The 17409-nt window shown below is 38.0% G+C and overlaps 1 protein-coding gene across 1 annotated transcript in view; it reads right to left on the reverse strand.

Moving 5' to 3' along the window:
• Positions 1 to 402: 402 nt before the first annotated feature.
• SMIM13 (small integral membrane protein 13) overlaps positions 403 to 17409 on the reverse strand; it is a 42895-nt gene continuing 25888 nt past the window's right edge. The window contains exon 2 of the mRNA XM_055264125.2: positions 403 to 4717. Coding sequence (XP_055120100.1) covers positions 4518 to 4717 — 200 coding nt within the window. The 3' untranslated portion in view covers positions 403 to 4517. The remainder of the gene's footprint in view (positions 4718 to 17409) is intronic.

Below are 17409 nucleotides of genomic sequence, written 5' to 3' on the forward strand. Positions count from 1 at the left end.
TTTTACTTGGCTTTGATGAGTTTCCTCAATCTTCCTGGTGGTTAATACTAACAAAAATGTGAAACATGATCTACGGCAAACAGGTTAACAAAACAACCTTGAGGGTGTTGAATACAGCATAGGAAGAAAACAAAAAGTTAAATAAGGTAAATGTAATAATGTAGCTCTAACACTATATATGTGTGTGTGTGTGTGTGTCCTTTAATGCTATATATTATGTCCTAAGTCATTTACTTTCATGACACTAAGAAATATTATTGCTATCCTCTTAATTCTTCTAGATTTTTAGTTTGAAAAATGGGGTGAAGTGTGGACCATTAGTAAGAATGGCTGCTTCCAAATCCCTTCATGTCCAAGGCACCCTTCATACTTATTATCCTTTAACAACCAGGGACACACGACTTTTGTTGTTTTCATTTTAATTTATTCTATGCAGTTTAAAGTGAAAGTTAAAACATCATACAAACCACAGAAGCTTTATAGTACTGACCAGTTTTAAAACATAAACATTGAATGATCATTTATACACATTCCTCATCTTTAATTTTACATCTTGTTATATATACAAAGGTACTATTAAAACACATAATTCTAATTCTTTATAAACCTATTGTCAAGCAGCAAGATGGCAATGCATCATAGCAGAGCACAGAATATTTCCTTCAAGGAACCACAGCAGCAGTATTTGGTGAATGGTTATGCATAGAACCAACTTGGAGGATCATGTTAAACATTCCCCATAAAACAGGTAGCACATGTACACCAACAAATGAAAAATGTAACTTTAATTGACATAAAATGTTACGCTTTACACTTTAAGTTAAAAACTATAGGACACTTTAGAAGCAGACAATACAAGGTGCTTTATTTCTAGACTTCACAACAGAACACTATTCCATTAGTCACTTGAGTCCGTAACCTCTGAGGACTGCTCAATGGCTTTTTAAAGTCAACCTCAAATATAAAAAGCACTTTAAGTTTATGAATCAAAATCTATCAGTTACATCTTACAACATACTACTTGAGAAAACTGACTTTTAAAAAAGACTGCATCGCTGACTAATTTCAAAAATTGTTGCTCTTAAAAGTAAAAATGCACCACTTTCAAATCTTTCCACGTTTTAAGATATCATATTTTGTGAATCCATTACTTCATATATTCTAAACCTTCAGCAAAATAAAATTAAAATGGGTTTTAAACCTAATATCTAAAGAAATGGGTCTGCATGTCTGTGAAGTGGCTGTATACCACAGAGCAATATATTTGTTTCAACTATGAAAATATCACTACAAAATCCATCAAGTGAATTTTATATTCATTTTGATGGAAATATCAAAAACCTCATTTAACAGCACTACACAAATATTTAGTGTTTTTGGCATTTAAATCAGAGCAACGCAACCAATGCAATTGGTACAGGCAATTTTCACAAAAAGTTTCAAAGGCAAAACAATTGGAAATGAATGGCTGGTTGGGAAGGAAATAAAACAACCTACCAGAGTCCTCAATTTTAGAATTAATCTTCAAAAGATGGCATGCTGATCACCATCATCCTTTGTGAGGGGTTAGACAAAATTCTAATACATGTATGTGTTTTTAATGCTTATAAACTTTTAAGCTCTAAAATTAACCACAGGCTAGTCCACCTCCCACTGAGACTGAAAATGTAGTTGTGATGCAGTTCTGGTAAGTTTAGCTACAAAAGCACTAAAACAGGAAAAGAAACACTATACCACATAAATAATTCTGCATTAACTATCTTGCCTTTGTTAGTGGCATTAAGAAATACGTACCATGGTAAGTGTGTTGTGAGGTGCACAAAGAGAAAAAAGTTCTAAATAAAGGATTTGTTTATAGATCTTCATATTGGCATCAGTGATGTTTCTTTACCCTCCCTAAGTGAGAGTCTAAGAGCTAACTAGTATGCTTTTAGGTATATTTCACAAGTTAAATAGAGTATTTCTTGAAATTACATAAAATAAGACATGCTTGAAGCATAAATGTCAATAAATAATGCCAACATATATACCTCTACAAAGGTTAACCTGTATTAATTTGTGAATGACCCTTGTAGATTTCAGGGGGACAGTTACATCAGCCATCATTCTTTAATAGTGACATAACAGGAAGCTCACCAGCTATTTTAAGTTTTCCAGCAACTATTATCTAAACCTTAGGTATCCACCATAAAACAGAATCCATAGTTCAAAACATTAGACTATGAAAAATCTAATTTAAATATCCTCCCAGTACCAAATAATGCCCCCAAAAACTTGTGGGGGCATTATTTTTTTTCTGATAATCATTTTAAGATGGTATTTAGCTAGTAGGAAGCATTAAAATTAATGCTTGAAACCGTCACTGTTTTGTTATGTCCTAGAGTCACATAAAAATAGAAAATTGTATCTAATAAAGAAATGAAGACAGAAAGACTGTGCCTCGCTCTCGGCTGCTAGGAAATCTTCCCCTAGCAAACACATAAAACTAAAGTTATGTTCTGTGAATTCCCTTTAGGTATCTCCAAGAGCTACAATATAGCAAAAAGGTGTTCATCACAAACATTGGGACAGAGCCAGTGAACTGTTAAACAAAACTCTAAGCAAGAAGTATGAGGTATCAAACATAATAACACACCATCATAAAACAGAGGTTAAATAGATATTTTGTGATGACTAGTCCTTAATAAAGGTTAAAAAAAAACATAAAAAGAACTTGGATTAATAAGTTGGCTTTAAATTTCATTCTTGTACAAAGCAGGTAACACTAAACAGGAAGGTTGTTTAATTCACATCTCTCCTCCCTGGTAAACACTCAGCCCAGAGTTCAGTTAAGACAAACATGGAAACCTGGCAAGAGAGTCATTTTACAGCTAAGGGGGAATTTTCACCCACTACTGTTTCCCTCAATACGCATTACCTTTGAGGTCTTGTCACTGAATTATTGTTTGTGAAGAAGTGTTTTTCTCCACAACACATTCCTTGAGCATAAAGTCCTCCTATACAAAATGAGTAACTAATCCCACTCCCCCTAAAGTAGAAGATAGTTCTTAGATTCCTAAGTTACTACTCTAAAATCTTGGTTATCCCCTCCCCCCCAAAAAATGTGTTTCACACAGGATAACAAGTTTAACATTATAAGAGTCAGAATCAAATTCCCCAATAAATAACTGCTATCTTAAAAAGAAAAATAAACTTACAAGCTACCATTTTTAATTTAACCTAAGATACTACCAATTAAGATGCACCATTATGTATCACTAAGAAAAAACACTGCCCATTAAACTATGACACAATGCTTTTGTATCACAGAAAACGTTTATTTTATATTTACTGAAACAGCGCTTTGAGTTAAACAGATTTTTATCACATCAATCTTGTGCATATGTAAAGAAAATGTGTGAAATAAATTGGTTAAGTTATAATTATAACTTCATATTCTGAATCCAACTCTTTTGAATCACTTTTCAAACCACAGTCATTGATGTCTGCATTTTTCCACAGAACGTCTCTCCTCGTGTTGTCAAGAGTACTGGTTATGCAGCACTTCTTGTAAGAGTGCTCCAACACTGTCTTCTGTTTAATGGCAGTGGGGAGCTTGGGACAAAACGATGTTTGACGCCTTAATGATAGTCCTGCTCGGTGCATGAATCGGTCACACCAGCCTCTTGTGGCTTTGAATTTTGTTTCATCAATTCCTAGGGTTTTGGCAATTTCTCCTGCCTTCAATTGCATTGCTTGGCGTGTGACAGGCAATCCTTTTGCACGTGTCTCACTGATGAAATGTAGTACAGCTTCATCTACTTGTGGGTGCCTACCTTTCTTAGGTCCCGTAAAACATTTTGTTGTTGCTTTGCAGGAAAATATGGAATTGCGATCATTTCTCCAGCGACGAATATTTGCTTCACTAATATCAAATGTACGCCCTGCTGCTCTGTTTCCATGCTTTTCTGCATTCACAATAACTTTTTGTTTCAATGCTGAATCATAGTGTAATCTTTTTGAAGACATTTTAAAATGTCAATTAAACCTGACACATTTCATACCAACAAAACACATGTCGGTTAAAGGGATGACACGATGACAAGCTGTAAATTCGCACATGCACACGGTAGGAGCGTTACAGGACTATCGCCTGGTTGACAGTAATGAGATGCATCCCAATTTCAGACAAGTTAAAATGGGAAGAAAAATGTACATTTTAGGGCGAACACAATATGGTTTTTCAAGTCTTTAATGTTTACCAGATCTGCACCAGTGCAAGAAAATAAGCCCAGAAGCCAAGCAATAAGTGTATAAGTAGAAAGCTAGTGAAACAAAATATTATCTTTAAGATGAAATTTATAATAGTCCAATTTGGTTTTAGTTCCCTTTATTTTTATATGGCTTACATGTAAATCTTTTTTAAAACTGGACTTAAAATCCAATACAAATGTTCTTCAGTCATTAGTAAATTTCAAAGCCAAGTCACTAAAAGACAGAAGCTGGCAACTGCCTTTTCATCCTTCAAAAGTACAGGACTATGTCAGGGGTCTGTAGCCTTCATCAGTAGGTGCCCTCCTTTGGCGAGCGGATCTGATTCTGTGTGGAGAGGAGCAAGTGTCTTCTTCAGTTTCAGATCCTGAAGGCTCATGATCTCCCTCTTGGGATCCTGTGTCTCCCACCAGTTCCCGGAGAAACTTGAATTTTGATAAAAAAAGATGCCATACAAAATACCAACCTATAGAGAAAGACAAAAACATTAAGAAAAGTTATTACACATAATGTTATCAATTCAAAACGTTACAGTTAATGGGGGGTATATTACAAAATACTATATAAAAATATACATAATTACAAATATATAATGATATAACAAACATTTTTTGTACAAGGAATGAGGATAAACTCTGGGATTACAGTAATGGCAAAAACAGTCTCTACTCTCATAGAATTTAGAATTCGGGCTGAGTCCATCTACAGTAAAATCATAATGAGTTTATGATATCTAAGTAAAAGTGTTACTTATACTAAAATCAAATTTTTGAGAGCATTTTTCTGGGAAAGAAAGAATTCACTTTGCCATTTACTTGGACTTTCATATCTCGGTGCTATTTATTTACTAAAAGCAAGTTTGTTTCAATCAGAATCCAGAAGGCCTTAAATAGCAGGGCTTAACTGCACTATGATGAAAACCACTCAGTCAGGACAAAACTATTCATAAGTTTCTGGAAATAATTTTCAAAGAAAATATATTTTCTTAAATTATATGATGAAAGACTAAAGCCATGGCACCAATATCTTAGATTCTGTGTTTAAAACACAGATTTTTAAAATATGATTTTCACATCAATGTCATTAAAAAGTATGACTAATTCTCTTTTAACAAAAAAAAAAACAACTTTTGTTTTTGCAAGGAGTAGTAAGGTTTTTAAATGTTCACTAATAAGGAACAAACATTAATTTATGAAGGAACACACAAGAGAAAACCGCTGAACCTATGCTTGGTTGCTCTAAAATGTTAAGAGCATAAAATAAACTAAATTAACCACCCTAACAAGGTTTTTCATGCTCACGTGTTTTCTTGATGCTGTCTACTTTAAAGACTCTGGTTGCATAGAATAGAAATGAAACGCAGCATATTTTGTGAAAACAAAATACAACCAGCTCTTCTTGCCCAGTGTTAATCCAGGCCAAGATAAACAGATACATAAGGGGAGTTTCTAATTTTACTTGTTTTTTTTACTATCTCTGGGAAAAAATTACTATAAACCCCTTGACACTAAAGACAAACTTCAGAGATTTAATCCATTTCTCAAGTTTTTGCTTTAAGCTTGAGTGCTGAGTGTTACCTGAACCAAATCACAAATATTTTTTGGTCAACTGTGTGTCTGAGTAAAGCACCCAACTTTGTAAAATATTATTTTAATGATATTCCAAATTAGCATCTTCTCTCTTTACCCAAAATTCTGTGTAAAACAGGCAGAGCGAATTAGTGGAAAGAACACCGAGGAAGAAGTCAGGAGTTCCAGTTCTGACAGAATATTCATTCCAGTGAGGAATGAATGAGAAGGTATCAAAAGGTGCCTGGCATTAGGCATTTTCTAAAATGCTCAATTGATGTCAGTTGTGGTTGTCCTTAGGCAGTGGGATCTGAGGTAGCTTCTGTTGAGTTTTTAAATTGAGATGTAATTCACATACCATAAAATTCATCCATTTAAAGTATACAATTCAGTGTTTTTTAGCATATCCACAAGATTGTACAACCGTCACCACTACTGAAGTCCAAAACATTTTCATCAACCCCAAGAGAAACCTCATACCCATTAACAGTCACACCCCATCCCTGCTCCCACTTGCCCCTGGCAACCACTAATCTACTTTCTGTCTCTATGGATTTGCCTATTCTGAACATGTCATTTTAATGAAATCACACAATACATGGCCTCTGTATCTGGTTTTTCAAACTCAGCCCATGTTTCCAAGGTGTGTCCATTGTGTTGTAAGCATCAGTACTTCATTTCTTTTTATGGTTGAATAATATTCAATTTTATGTATATATTACATTCTGTTTAAGGATTCATCAATTGATAGACATTTAGAAGTTTCTACTTTTGGCTATTATAAGAAAGAAAGTTGCCACTTTTTGACTGCAATGAATATTTGTGTACAAGTTTCTCCATGGACGCATGTTTTCATTTATCTTGGGTGTATCTATCTAGAAGTGAATTGCTGGGTCATACGGTAACTCTGTGTTTAAACACTTGTGAAACTGCAAAGCAGCTTCAACACTTTACATTCCCACCTGCAATGTATGAGGTTCCAATTTCTCTACATCCTCGCCAACACTTTTTATTGTCCATCTTTTTATTACAGGACTCCTAGCAGGCATGGTGGTATATCATGAAGCTTTGATTTGCATTTCCCTCATGACTAATGATGTTAAACATCTTTTCATGTTCTTATTAGCCATCTGTTATCTTCTTTGGAGAAATATCTATTCATTTCCTTTGCTCTTTTTAAAATTTAGTTGCTTGTCTTTTTATTATTGAGTTGTAAGAGTTGTTAGTATATTCTAGATATTAGATGCTTATCAGGTATATGATTTGCAAATATTTTCTCCCATTCTGTGGGCCGGCTTTTCACTGTCTTGAAAAAGTACTTTGAAGCACCTAAGTTTTTAATTTTAAGGAAGCCTAATGCATCATTTTTTCCTTTGTTTGCTTGTACGTTGGATGGCATATCTAGGAAACCACTGACCAATCCTACGTCATGAAGATTTACATCTATGTAGTTCTTCTAAGAGTTTATAGTTTTGCTCTTAGACGTAAGTCTTTAATCCACTTTTGTTAATTTTGGTATAAGAGAGGGGTCCAAATTCATCCTTTTGCATAAGGAAATCAAGCTGTTCCAGGATCATTTGTTGAAAAGATTATTTTCCCCCACTGTTACATTATCTTGGCACCTCTGTCAAAAAGTAATTGGCCATAAATGTTACAGTTTATTTCTGGACTCTCAATCCCATCCCATTAACCTGTATATGCCTATCATTATTCTAGTCCCACCCCATGTTGGTTACAGTAGCTTTATACTAAGTTTAAAAATCAGGAAATGTGAGTCCATCAATGTTCTTTTTCAAGATTGTTTTGACTATTCCGAGTCATTTCCATGGGAATTTTAGAATCATCTTGTTGATTTCAGTAAAAATAAATAAATACATAAAAAATGGCATCAAGAATTTTGACAGGGACTGCATTTAATCTGTAGATCAATTTGGAGACCCACCTTGTTTTTTTAAAATATATATATTTCTCTGTACTTACCAAATTTTTCCACAATGAACAAAACATGGCTTTGGTAATTGGGATAAATAAGAAAGAAACTGGTAAGATAAATCATGAATAGTCTGTAGACTTGTATTTTGTAAATACCTCAATGCCATTAATTGTCCTAAATTAACAAGGTCAGTTGACTTCAACAAATACTAAGGAAAACTTCTCTTAACTCTTAGGTTAGACTCGAAAATGTAACTTAAAAGAACTCACTTGATCAGTGTATTGTGCTAAACAGATACTACAGTGGTAAATTTACTGTCAGAGAATTATAATCTTTCTAAAAACTGATAGTCTTGATTTCATTAAAACCAAAGATTCCAACAGTGGCTACAATGTAGAAAATGACCATAAAGAAGAGTGAGGAAGTCTTTTGACTGAAAAGGCTATGATAAAGGGCCTCACCACTGGGGTTCCCAACATAAAGTACTATAGTGCTCTTGGGATGGTTAAGAAAGAGTAAGTCTCTCAGCACAGAAATCTACAAGGTAAGGAACTAAGGACAGCTGTAGCTTTCAGAGGCTTGGGATACAAGAGCATTCAGCTAGATCACAGACTCTCTCTTCCCCAATTTTAGTAAGAGGAATCAAAAAAAATTTTTTGGTAATCACTGCCAGCAACCAATGTAAGGGATTCAATCTCAAGTCAAAATTCAGAACCAGAATGTGGTATCAATGAGAAAAACTCCAGAGTTTGGAGAGGCAAGTTATGGCTACTATGTCCACTCACCACTCCCCTCCCCACCCTGGCCATCTGAACCACTCCAATTCCATACTGCTGTAATTTTTATCCTCAAATCTGGAGAGAGGTAAGCTTGAACAGTATGCATTTTTCTCCCAATTCTGTCTGGGTATAGGCTGTGTGAGGGCTGGGGGAAAACATGCAGTAGTGACACTGTTTCTCACAAAACACTGTGAGGTATGGAATTCCCCTAATACAACTAGGGAGCTCATCTACTGGGCAGCCAAAAAGAACAAACACCCAGTTGTTTTGTTTTTTTTTTTTTTCACAATGACTACTGTAATGATAGGTTGGGAGTACAAAGGAAAGAGATAAATTGCAGTTTAGGTAAGAATTGCAGTAAATTCACTAAATTGAGGAAAGTTCAACAAGTTGTCCTCCAAGTAAAATGACTAAGTTCTTACAGAGGTGTAATTTTGGGGAGAGACAGGAGGAGGACAGGAGGAAGGGGTGTTTCCATATCATAATACTTAGGACTAGTAAGATCTGATGCTTCTACCACAGGCTGTTTATCAAAGAGTGTTCACAGTCTGAACAAAGGATGAGACTAAAAATGCCAGGTAGTCTGAATGGGAAAATGACACATGACATATCTGTTTTGAGGAAAAAAACCATTATTAAAGCCCCAATGAATACATACCAGGAAAGGTATGATTGAGCAAAGAATAAACTAAAAAAGGTATTACTGTGCCAGATACAACTGCCAATAAGCTATTCAACTGCTATGTTAGATATGACAATAATAACAACTAGGACGCATCACACTACCTGACTTAAAGTGAACACTGGTGCCTGGAAGACAGTAGTCCCTGTGGGCCTAGGGCAGCTGTGGCCACAAGGAAACAGTTCTCTGTTTGAGGAAAGGGAAAACTGGGAGGGATTTTGTCTTACAGCTTCGGTGCCAGCTTAGCTGCAGTAGAATAGAGAGCACCAGGTAAATTTGTAAGTTTCCCAACTCCTGGCCCTGGCTCCCAGACAGCTAGGGGGGAACTCACCCCACCCTAATGAGAAGGACACAAGCCTGACTGGATTCACCACCTGCTGATTGTAGAGCCCTTGGGCCTTGAGCAAACATAAGTGGCAGCCAGGCAGTGGTCACCATGAGCTTCAATCAAGACCCATTGTTATGCCGGCTTCAAGTCTGACTCAGCACAGTCCCAGCAGTGGTGGCCACAGGGGTGACTACGTTATCCCTTCCCCAGCTCCAGGCAGCTCAGCACAGAGAGACTCCATTTGTTTGGGGGAAAGTAAGGGAAGAGAACAAGAGTTTCTGCTTGCTAACCCAGAGAATTCTTCTGGATCTTACCCAAGACAACCAAGGTGGTGACTCTACAAGTCTGCAAGAGCCACGGCATAATTGGGCTTGGGATGCTTCCCAATGCAAACATGGCTACAGTGAACAAAGACTTAAGTCACAATGCCCAAGTCCCTTCTAAAACTTGGAAAGCATTCCCAAGAAGGATAGGTACAAACAAGCCCAGATTGTGCAGACCACAATAAACACCTAACTGCAATGCCCAGACACCAATAAACATCCAGAAGTATCAAGACCATCCAGGAAAACACGACCTCACCAAATGAACTACATAAGGCATCAGAGACCACTCCCAGAGATATGTGACCTTTCAGAGAGAGAATTCAAAATAGCTGTTTTGAGGAGGCTCAACAAAATCAAAGATAAGAGAATGAATTTGAATCCTATCAGATAAATTTAACAAAAAGATTGAAATAATTTTTTTAAATCAAGCAGAAATTCTGGAGCTGAAAATTTCAACTGACATACCGAGGAATGCATCAGTCTCTCAACAGCAGAACTGATCAAGCAAAAGAAAATTAGTGACCTTGAAGACAGGCTATTTGAAAATATGCAGCCAGGGCCGGGCGCCATGGCTCACGCCTATAATCTCAGCACTTTGGGAGGCCGAGGCAGGCGGATCACGAGGTCAGGAGTTGAAGACCAGCCTGGCCAACACAGTGAAACCCTGCCTCCACTAAAAATACAAAAATTAGCTGGGCGTGGTGGCACGCACCTGTAGTCCCAGCTACTCGGGAAGCTGAGGCAGGACAATCACTTGAACCCAGGAGGCGGAGGTTGTGGTGAGCTAAGATCGCGCCACTGCACTCCAGCCTGGGCAACAGAGCGAGATTCCATCTCAAAATAAATAAATAAAATAAATGAAAATATGCGGTCAGAGGAGACAAAAGAAAAAAGAATAAAGTACATCTACAGGATCTAGAGAATAGCCTCAGAAGGGCTAATCTAAGAATTACAAGCCTTAAAGAGGAGGTAGAGAGAGAGATTAGGGTACAAAGTTTATTTAAAGAGATAACAGAGAACTTCTCAAACCTAGAGAAAGGTATCAATACTCAAGCAGAAGAAAGTTATAGAACACCAAGCAGATTTAATCCAAAGAAGACTACTCAAGGCATTTAATAATCAAACTCCCAAAGGTAAGGGACAAAGAAAGGATCCTAAAAGCAGCAAGAGAAAAGAAACAAATAAGATACTCAAAAGCTTGAACATGTCTGGCAATCAATCTGCAGTGCAATGGCACGATCTCGGCTCACTGCAACCTCTACTTCCCAGGTTCAAGCAATTCTCCTGCCTCAGACTCCCGAGTAGCTGAGATTACAGGTGTGCACTACCATGCCCAGCTAATTTTTGTATTTTTAGTAGAGATGGAGTTTCACCATGTTGGCCAGGCTAGTCTCAAACTCCTGATTTCAAGGGATCCACCCGCCTTGGCCTCCCAAAGGGCTGGGATTACAGGCGTGAGCCACCACACCAGGTCTTCTTTTTTTTTTTTTTTTTTTAAGATGGAGTCTCACTCTGTTGCCCAGACTGGAGTGCAATAGCGCAATCTTGGCTCACTGCAACCTCTGCCTCCCTGAAACCTCCGCCTCCCAGGTTCAAGTGATTCTCCTGCCTCAGCCTCCCAAGTAGCTGGCATTACGGGCGCCTGCCACCACGCCCAGCTGATTTTTGTATTTTTAGTAGAGACTGGGTTTCACCATGTTGGCCAGGTTGGTCTCGAACTCCTGACCTCAGGTGATCCACCAGCCTCAGCCTCCCAAAATGCTGGGATTACAGGTGTGAGCTACTACGCCCGGCCATGGCATGGCATATTTAAAATGCTGAAGGAAAAAAAATTATCCTAGAACAGTATATCGAGCAAAAATATCCTTCAAACGTGAAGGAGAAATCAAGACTTTCCCGCTAGGGGATTTAGTCAACACCAAACCTGTCCTACAAGAAGTGCTAAAGGGAGTTCTTCAACCTGAAAGAAAAGGACATTACTGATAAGAAACCACCTGAAGGTATTTAAAAAGGTGCTCAACATCACTGATCATCAGAGAAATGCAAAACAAAACTACAATGAGATATCATCTCACCCAGTTAAAATGGCTTTTATCCAAAAGATAGACAATAAGGAATGCTGGTGAGAACGTGGAGAAAAAAGGAACCCTTGTACAATGCTGGTGGAAACACTGTGTACATAAGTTAGTAACACCACTATGGAGAACAATTTGGAGGTTCCTTTAAAAATCTAAAAATAAAACCACCATATGATCCAGCAATCCCACTGCTAGGTATTTCCCCACCTACCCCGCTAAAAAAAGGAAATCAATATACTGAAGAGATACGTACATTCCCATGTTTAGTGCAGTACTATTCACAATAATCAAGATTTGGAAGCAACCTAGGTGTCCATCAACAGACAAATGGATTTTAAAAATGTGGTACATATACACAATGGAATCCTATTCAGCCAAAGAAAAGAATGAGATCCAGTCACTTGCAATAACACGGATGAAACTGGAGGATGTTAAATGAAATAAGCCAAGCACAGGAAGACAAACTTTGCATGTTCTCACTTATTTGTAGGAGCTAAGAATTAAAACAACTGAACTTATAGAAAGTAGAATGATAGCTCCCAGAGGCTGGGAAGGGTACTGAAGGGGCAGGGAGTGGGAATGGTTAATGGGTACAAAAACATATTTAGATAGAATGAATAAGATGTAGTATTTGACAGCACATCAGGGTGATTACGGTCAACAATAACTTACTGTACATTTATAAAAATAACTAAAAGAAAATAAAAGAATTATAACGCAAAGGATAAATGCTTGAGGTAGTGAATAACCCATTTATCCTGATGTGATTATGCACTCCATGCCCGTATCAAAATATCTCACGTACCCCATATATATATATATATACCTACTATATACCCACAAAAATAAAAAATACTACAATAATTTATTGTATATTTCAAAATAGCTAGAAGATTTGAAATGTTTCCAACACAAAGAAATGATAAATGTTTGAGGTGATGGATATGCGAAATACCCTGCTTTGATCATGGTAAATTATCTGTATGTGTTGAAATATCATATATACTCCATAAATATGTATGATTATGTAGCAATAAAAATAATAACAGCTAACTTTTAAAACTCTGGGACAAGAACTACAAGAAAATGCTTTGCACATATCATCTAATGGCCAAATTGTTATTCAGTTTAACTAAACTGTTCTGTCATACACTTCTGGTATGCCACACTCCTTGCTGCTGACCAATAGGGCTCAAAATCTATTCATCTATGGTATTTGTAATCATCTTATGACAAATATAACACGAAATAGAAAGTCACACACATAGTTCATCTCTTGTTATTTTAATAAAGCAGCTTTTAGTTCAAGTTAGAGAATTCCAAAGACTTAGCTTAAACAAAAAAAGGGAAATTTACTAAAAGCTACAGAGGTGTCTCAGAGAGCATGGGAGGAAGCGCCCTTACGAGGGACGAGAACTAGGAGAAGGTTCTCATGAACTGAGGTCATTTGCTCAGAATTATCTGTTTCTCTCTGCACAGTGGCTCCATTTTCCTCTATGCTTCTCTCTGTAGATTGCTCCTCCTCCCCCCAGCTTTCTAAAACACAAACCTAGAAAAAACACAACGTAGAATCTCTGCCCTAAACTGAGTTCAAGTTTCAGCCCCAGGAGCAGGTACAGTGAACATGGATATAGGGCCTATCCCTGAGAGGACATGGGTGTTTTTATTTATTTATTGTAGAGACAGGGTCCTGCTTTGTTGCCCAGGCTGGTCTCAAACTCCTGGTTCAAGTGATTCTCCCGCCTTAGCCTCTCAAGGTGCTGGGATTACAGGTGTGAGCTGCCATGCCCAGCTGACATGGGTGTTTTCTGAGATTTAAGGGGAGCGGAGGGAACAGCCTGGAAAAAGATCCCCAGTAATGATATCTCCTCTACCTCTATTAGACAATAGGCTCTTGGAGGACGGCCTCTATCACAGGAGCCGCCCCAAAAACAAACCCAGGCAGGCAATTATTTTGTTAGATAATGTCTAACCAAAACCATTAATCTTCTTGGAATCTGCCTCAATTCCTTTAAAACACAGGCCTGACTTTTGATAAAGGTCCACACTGCAAAAAGTCCTCCACCTCTAGAACAGAGGAACTACTTAGTCAGGGCAAGGGGGGGGTCACAAGAGGATAGGCCTGACCTTTGGTCCATACTGCAAAAAGGTCACAGGCCTGATCTTTGGTCCACACTGCAAAAAGTCCTCCATCTCTAGAGCAGAGGAACTACTCAGAGTCGGAGCAAGGTAGGGTCACAAGAGGATAGGATTCGTATTTTCCCTTTTAGGGAAAAGAACACCTGTAAAAGTAAGGCAAGTTCAAAATTATTATCCAGTGGAACGATTCTAGTTAAAGGTATGTGATTATCACACTGCACCCTTCACAAGAGGGATCATTCAAACTTCAAAATCTGCTGAGGAGTTTTTAGAAAATACAGATTGCCAGGAGCTCATCCCAGATATCCCAAAATCAATCTCCAGGGATTGTGCTTATTCATTTTTTTAAGCTCCCTAGATGATTCTGATGCACATGCAGCCTTGGAAAAGACAAAAAGAAGTGAAAAAGAAGCATGAGTGCTGCCGCCAATCAATTGTGGAGATTGGCCAAGGAAAAGAAGAAAAAGATTAGCAGTGGGGTGCCCATGGGGGATAGACAGAACAACAGTTGACCAGAGAACCTGAGAAGACTTGAGAAAAGGCAGCTTAATGCAAAATCAGTATTTACTAGTGAGACAGTGTAGGTATGCATGTAAGGGGAGCAACAAAGAAACTGGCCAGACATTGCTGATGAGTGGAGCAATGCTGCAGGAGGACCCTTGATATGATGACCGAGATAATGGATAGTCAGAAGTGGACATAAAGAATGACTGTATCTTGCTCCAAGTAGAATTGTATTATGTCTGGTTAATAGAATGTTTAATATAGCACTTATGCATTCAGAACTCATTCTCTTTTATACAATGAGTGGAAGAGAAGTGGAAAGTTACGTAATAGAAAATAAAGCATGACCCTTTACATGATATTGGTAAGAGAGCACCAAATAACAGCAGAGGGGTGTGTGTGCAGGTGTGTGTGTTGGGAGGGGGAAAGGCACCTGTATAACCATAAATATAGACCAACCTAATCCGGACCCTGGGCCCTAGTGATTAACTTCTCCCACGTTAGCATATGTATTCTGGGGGACAGGGAAATGAAGGAAGTAAAACCACTAATACCCAGGCAGGCTTTTTCTGAAAAAGACTTACCCATTGCACCCTGCATGCCTACAGCGGACTTCTTACAGAAGTATAGCTTATATAATTCCTCCCACCCAGACCCAAAAGGCACATATCAGAAACTTCTTAACTCTTATTCTATGGGCATGGGTCTGGAACCACGTCCTGCGATTTAGTAAGACAGAAACAGTAGAGAGTGAAAAAAGAAAGGAGAGGTGAGGGGCAAAGGACAGTCCAAAATACACTGATTGTTAAAATGGGTTTTGCAGTTTTTCAGCTTAAAAGGAAGTTTATGTCTTGCTTCAGTCTCGCATTGTATGCCAGAATAACTAGTCAGCAACACAGGGTGTGTATTCTGAGACAGGCAAAAGAGCACTCACTTCTGCCAATAAGTAAGCATTTGTTCAAATGATGAATTTCATGAAACACACTGTAAATTGTTTTCTATGTAAGATAAACATGCTGGCAGCAGAAGGGTTGTGATAGATGAACTTGAGTGATGAACCATCACTATCAACACACCACAAACCCAGGGGAGAAGTGTAATTTCACCTTCAATTACAGTTATCAGTTCACAAAGTGCTTTTACATTCAATCACTGTGCTTTTACACAATCCATCTGAATGAGACCAGCAATCATTATTCCCATTTTCTAAATAAGAAAATAAAGGCACACAGTGACTCACGACATTAGAAGACAGCCAGCTACATAAGACAGAGCAATGAATCTTAACAGTGTATTAAATTTCTCAGATTTTCATGGTGACAGTATGACTGAAACACAAAGCACTATCTAGAGAATGAGAATACGATTTTGCTACTTGCTGTAGTCTGAATGTTTGTGTGCTCCCAAAATTCATATATTGAAATTTAATCCCCAGTGTGACAGTACTTGCAGGTGGAGCCTCTGGGAGGTGATTAGGTCATAGGGTGGAGTCCTCATGAATGGGATTAATGCATTTATTAAAATAACACCCCAGAGAGCTCCCTCACTCCTTCCCCTTCTGTCATGTTTGGACACAGTGAAAAGACAGACATCTATGAACCAGGAAGCAGGCCCTCACCAGACACTAAATCTGCCAGTACCTTGATCTTGGATTTCCCAGCCCTCTAGGACCATGAGAAATAAACTTCCGTTGTTTATAAGCCACCCAGTCTATGGTATTTCTGTTACAGCAGCCCAAACAGATTAAGACACACTACCCAAGGCATTTTCAGTCCAAAAGCCAGGTGCAGTATAACCACAAATTCTTTTTTTTTTAATTATACTTCAAGTTTTAGGGTACATGTGCACAATGTGCAGGTTTGTTACATATGTATACGTGTGCCATGTTGGTGTGCTGCACCCATTAACTCGTCAATTAGCATTAGGTATATCTCCTAATGCTATCCCTCCCCCCTCCCCCGACCCCACGACAGTCCCCAGAGTGTGATCTTCCCCTTCCTGTGTTCACGTGTTCTCATTGTTCAATTCCCACCTATGACTGAGAACATGCGGTGTTTGGTTTTTTGTCCTTGCGATAGCTTACTGAGAATGATGATTTCCAGTTTCATCCATGTCCCTACAAAGGACACGAACTCATCATTTTTTATGGCTGCATAGTATTCCATGGTGTATATGTGCCACATTTTCTTAATCCAGTCTATCGTTGTTGGACATTTGACTTATCTTTGTAAATTGTGGAATCATTCCAATGGAGTTATATAATCTCACCTTCATGATAGTATCTAAGTAGCTAGTTGACTGGCTCAATACCAATTTCACATTTATAAAAAGCTCTTTTCCATTTTCAATCTTATTGCCTTATTTCCATTTTACTCTGAAGGCAGCAAAGGCTCATCTGTGAGAAAGTATGTCCAAGTCCTAAACGTAGACTAAACCAAGTAAGCCAAGCTCTTCTAATTCTTAAAATTCTCCCTCTATTGTACACACCCCTTTCTCAATGACACACTAGGCAATGCTAGAAGTTATTATGCCCCTGGAGTTACCACTATCAAATCAACACAAATTTGAACCATAGTACCTCCAAATCCAAAGCTTTTCTATCCAATAATCATGACATTTCAAGTTGCCTTTTAAAATCTCCTCTCTCCTCTTTCTGTTCTCTTCTTCTTCTTCTGGTGATCACAACACTGCCATGGATCCAAATATCGTCATTATTATAGACGATGAGGACCAAATTTTCATCCACACTTTCCACCTTTCCTGAACCTCAAGAGGGAATTTCTACCTGGCTAGTTTGAAGACATCTCAAAAACAGTGAGTG

Source organism: Symphalangus syndactylus, chromosome 23, assembly GCF_028878055.3.
Source record: "Symphalangus syndactylus isolate Jambi chromosome 23, NHGRI_mSymSyn1-v2.1_pri, whole genome shotgun sequence".
Taxonomy (NCBI): Eukaryota; Metazoa; Chordata; class Mammalia; order Primates; family Hylobatidae; genus Symphalangus; species Symphalangus syndactylus.